Source organism: Cyprinus carpio, chromosome A24, assembly GCF_018340385.1.
Source record: "Cyprinus carpio isolate SPL01 chromosome A24, ASM1834038v1, whole genome shotgun sequence".
Taxonomy (NCBI): domain Eukaryota; kingdom Metazoa; phylum Chordata; class Actinopteri; order Cypriniformes; family Cyprinidae; genus Cyprinus; species Cyprinus carpio.
The window spans coordinates 23,243,427-23,247,788 of NC_056595.1; the positions used below are offsets into that span (position 1 = coordinate 23,243,427).

At 33.7% G+C, this 4,362-nt stretch overlaps 1 protein-coding gene across 4 annotated transcripts; it reads right to left on the bottom strand.

Moving 5' to 3' along the window:
• Window positions 1-1,689: 1,689 nt before the first annotated feature.
• LOC122135425 (cytochrome c oxidase subunit 6B1-like) lies at window positions 1,690-4,362 on the bottom strand. 4 transcript variants are annotated; one of them, XM_042714823.1, is made up of 4 exons: window positions 4,209-4,362; window positions 3,503-3,628; window positions 2,042-2,142; window positions 1,690-1,954 (listed from the first exon to the last, which is right to left on the bottom strand). In XM_042714823.1, the coding sequence occupies exons 2-4, from the start codon at window positions 3,606-3,608 to the stop codon at window positions 1,901-1,903; spliced, it is 261 nt and encodes an 86-aa protein (XP_042570757.1). In that variant the 5' UTR covers window positions 3,609-3,628; window positions 4,209-4,362; the 3' UTR covers window positions 1,690-1,900. The 4 variants fall into 4 exon arrangements, with proteins under 4 accessions (XP_042570757.1, XP_042570758.1, XP_042570756.1 ...); XM_042714824.1 differs by having other exon boundaries at window positions 3,503-3,612; window positions 4,209-4,357; XM_042714822.1 differs by having other exon boundaries at window positions 4,198-4,354.

Below are 4,362 nucleotides of genomic sequence, written 5' to 3' on the forward strand. Positions count from 1 at the left end.
CATACACACACACACACACACACACACACACACACACACACACACACACACACTCACACACACACACACTTGAACTGGACACGGAAAGCAGCGATACTGAGATATTTGCTATGATGTTGTTGTATTATATATTGTGCGTCTTTTTAAAATAAGTGTCCTTTGACCATGTCATGTGATTTTGGATAGAATTAATGCACACTAACATGCACACCACGTTTCATTTTTCATGTCAGATCCACTTGTGATGATAAGAATTTGTAGTTTGTATATCCCACAGCCATATTTGAAATATTTAAACAGTCTAATCGTCTAATATGTCCAATATTTCTGTCTTTCACAGTTCATTCAAAAACTTTTTAACAAAAACAAATATGCAAATGCTGCCAGTTTACCTCATATGAAAGCCACTGTAATTATTATTAAATATCACCTATCTCTTTATTGTTTGTCTCTATTTTATTTGGGTATGCAATTTTATATCGAGACTCTACCTTGAGAGAATATTTTTGTAATTGGGTTCAAAGCAGCAAGTGTTGCTGTTGTAGTTTTCTTTTGCTGCATAATATGATGTTGTTGTTTTTTGTATTATCATAGTTGCTGATCTGAATGCTATCTAATCCTAATCTTTGAGCTGACTAATCCAAATAATTCTAGCAGATGTTATGGTTTGTTGATTATAATAGGAGTGATCATGTTTATCATTCATTCTCAAAATATTTATGATTTTGAGTTTTGTTTTTAGAGTGAATATTTACTCACTCTCAGGCCATCCAAGATGTAGATGAGTTTGTTTCTTCATTAAATTTGGAGAACTGTAGCATTATATCACTTGCTCACCAGTGGATGCTCTGCAGTGAATGGGTGCCGTCAGAATGAGAGTCCAAATGGCTGACAAAAACATGACTTGAGAAGCTACAAGCTGCATGTTTGTAAGAAACAAATCTTACAATAGTCCTATTTCTTCGCGCTTTCTCAAATGAAAAAGTAATTTAATCTGAATCAGGAGAGAACATTTTTGACTGGAGGAAGCAGTATTGTTGATTTATTTAGCATTATTATGGATTATGTATTTGGGCCAGATGAGATGGTTTAAAAAGTTAAAACATCTTAATGATGGATTTGTTTCTTACAAAACGCAGTTTTTGTCTTCTCCAGATGTTTCACTGATGGACTGGAGTTTGTGTGTGGATTATTGTGTTGTTTAATCAGCTGTTTGGACTCTCATTCTGACGGCACCCCATTCACTGCAGAGCATCCATCGTTGAGACACTGATGCAATGCTACATTTCTCCAAATTTGTTGAAACTACATCTTTGATTCTGATGGCACCCATTCACTGCAATGCATGCATTGCTGAGCAAGTGTTGAAATGCTACATGCATTTCTCCAAATCTGATGAAGAAACAAACTCATCTACATCTCGGATGGCCTGAGGATGAGCACGTTTTCAACAAATGTTTATTTTTGTAGATCTATTCCTTTAAAAGTGAAGAGACCGTCTGACCAACATGTTAAAAGTGCTGCTCGTGGTTGTCTAGTTTACTGGTTACTGGTTCTGTACAATCCAGACGTTACCACTGTACCTGCCAATTTTCTGCTAATCACTATTGGTTTTGTGTAATATGCATTGGTTGCCAAGTCACAATTATTGTTGATGACAGAGACTCCATGAAGCACGCCACAACAGAATCACATTTCAAAGCCTGAGAGATTTTAATGCAGAATCTGCAACACTTTCATTTAAATAAGGAATGACATTAACAATCTATCTCATCCTCCAGCCTGACAGGAGCATTTCTGAACAAACATTGATAAGGCCCTGCTCGGCTGGGGTGAGACGATACCACAGACAGATGCGTTTCGGTTCCCCTGATGCATTTCTCTGGAGACTGTGTGATCTTCAGATCTTTCCTGGAAACGTTCCATCTTCCCTCTGAGTGTCCCATTTCTCAATCTGAGCGACACACGGAAATGTTGAGTGTAAATGACCTTCATGCACGATTCTGTTGCTTATAGAGATAGGGGATGAAGGAATATTTACCCAGGATAGAGGGCAGAGAGATTTGTAGACCCTCTTGTACCAGTCACATGGAGCTGTGTCCACACCTTTGGCATCCAGAGCTTTTTGGCAGCGATAATAATCTATAAATAAATTAAACAGATTCCATAATTACTGTGGGTTTTTGGACATGGTGCCATTGTATTTCTAAAAAGGTTAATTGATATTATTATATATATATATATTACAGATATGTTTAATTTTTTTTTAGTTTTTTGAAAATAGAAAGAAAAAGTAAAGGTTTAATATTTACAATAATTTTAATAAAATTAAATATGAAAATTATTTAAATTATTTTATTCGAAATATTTTTAAAGAAAAATAAGCAAAATTACTGTTTTTACGATTTATATAAATTATTAGTAAAATATTTGGGGTATTTGATGAAGTTCAAAGTATAAGGATTTGAAATAGAAATCTTTTGTAACATTTATAAATGTCTTTACTGTCACTTTTGATCAATTTAATGAATTTGCTCGTAATAGGGCTGTAAAATCGATTAATCGTGATTAATCGCATCCAAAATAAAAGTTTGTGTTTACATAATATATGTGTGTGTATTTATATGTATATATATAAATGTATACATATTTCAGAAATATATATATATATGATTAATAGTTATTTAGATATATATATATATATATATATATTAGATATATATAAATATAAGGTTTATAAAAATCGCATAAGAAATATATATATATATATATACATGTATGTGTGTGTATTTATATATACATATAAATATAGTACACAGTACACATATTATGTAAACACAAACATTAATCGATTTTACAGCCCTGAATAAAAATATTCCTTGTTTCAAAAAATAAATCTTGCTGACCCCAAACTTTCATACTTTTCATACTGAATTTTATTAATTAAAAATCGTTTTGAAATGATTCCATCATACTGAATTTTATTAATTAATCACAAATGTGGTTAGCATGTGAGCTTATTTCGCAACGGAATTAAAAAAAATACATATATGCATTTGTGAACTTTTGTTTGCTAGAATAAGTATTGTTTTTGAACAACTAAGTTTTGCAGTTACCGTTTTTAAAGTGCTGAATAAATAAGTTTCCATAGTTGAGCGCAGGTTCAATAAACACTCGCGAACCCAAAACAATCGCGGTAACCACATGTAAAGCAATTACGGTAAAAAAAACCGTGAATCGACAAAATGTTACACTTTTAATATCACAAAAAATGTCCCCACAAAAAAGTTCTGTTAAAAAAGCTTTTTTTTTAACACAGTCAAAAAAAAAAAAAAATATTATTCACAGATCACACAGTATAGGACTTGCTGCAGTGGATTACAACGCTTCAGGATGACGCGACAGAAAATACTCCTCTAAATATATATATATTATATATATATATATGATATATATATATATATAATATATATGCTATAGATATATAAATAAAATGACTCACCCAGGTAGTTCTGCCAGCAGTTCCTCGTCTGGTTCTGGTTCGGGAAGCGGGCATCGAAGGGCGCCGTGCGGTACTTCTCCAGTTTCTGCTGAATGTCCTCAGCCATGTCCCTTTAATTCAGATAACCTTAAATACACACATATATCATAATTCAGCAATAAATGAATGATTTGCACCATGCTGCGCAATGCTAAGAGATAGCCCATTTCAGAAAAATGCCTATATATATCCATAACTCCACCTTATATGCATCAGAATGCTTAATATCATCATTAAAAAATATATCAAGAAAAATGCCTATATATATCCATAACTCCACCTTATATGCATCAGAATGCAAATAGGGCTCTATCTATTTATAGGGACAGGCCCGTATACGCTTTTATGAGGAAGTTGTATAAAGCTGCACATAAATACATATTTCATTAGCATCAGATTAATATCATCTGAAAACAATAGCGCATCTGTAAATGGTGTTTTGTTTCATATATCATTCCATGTAGGCTATTTATTAGTTTTGCATTTTTAAAAAATATCCGAAATGGTCGATGCCTTCCGCATCACACTGTTAAACACTTTCGCTTTTACAATGAGAATCAGAATCCGTTCCTCACAGAGAATAACGCGCATTTCAAAGAGAACGCGTTTAATTATCACATGCACTGAACGCGTTATTGTGCAGTGGTGTGTTTTACCTGTGTTTTACCTGTCTGAGGCGGCTGGCTGTTCGAAGTGACTTCTGTTCAGTGACAGACAATCCTCATTCACTAGCTGTGTGTGATGATAAGTGCACTTGAGCGCCGGCGTGCAGTCCTTTACATGCAGTATGGCGGACTCGGGTCACATTGAAACGACTGAGA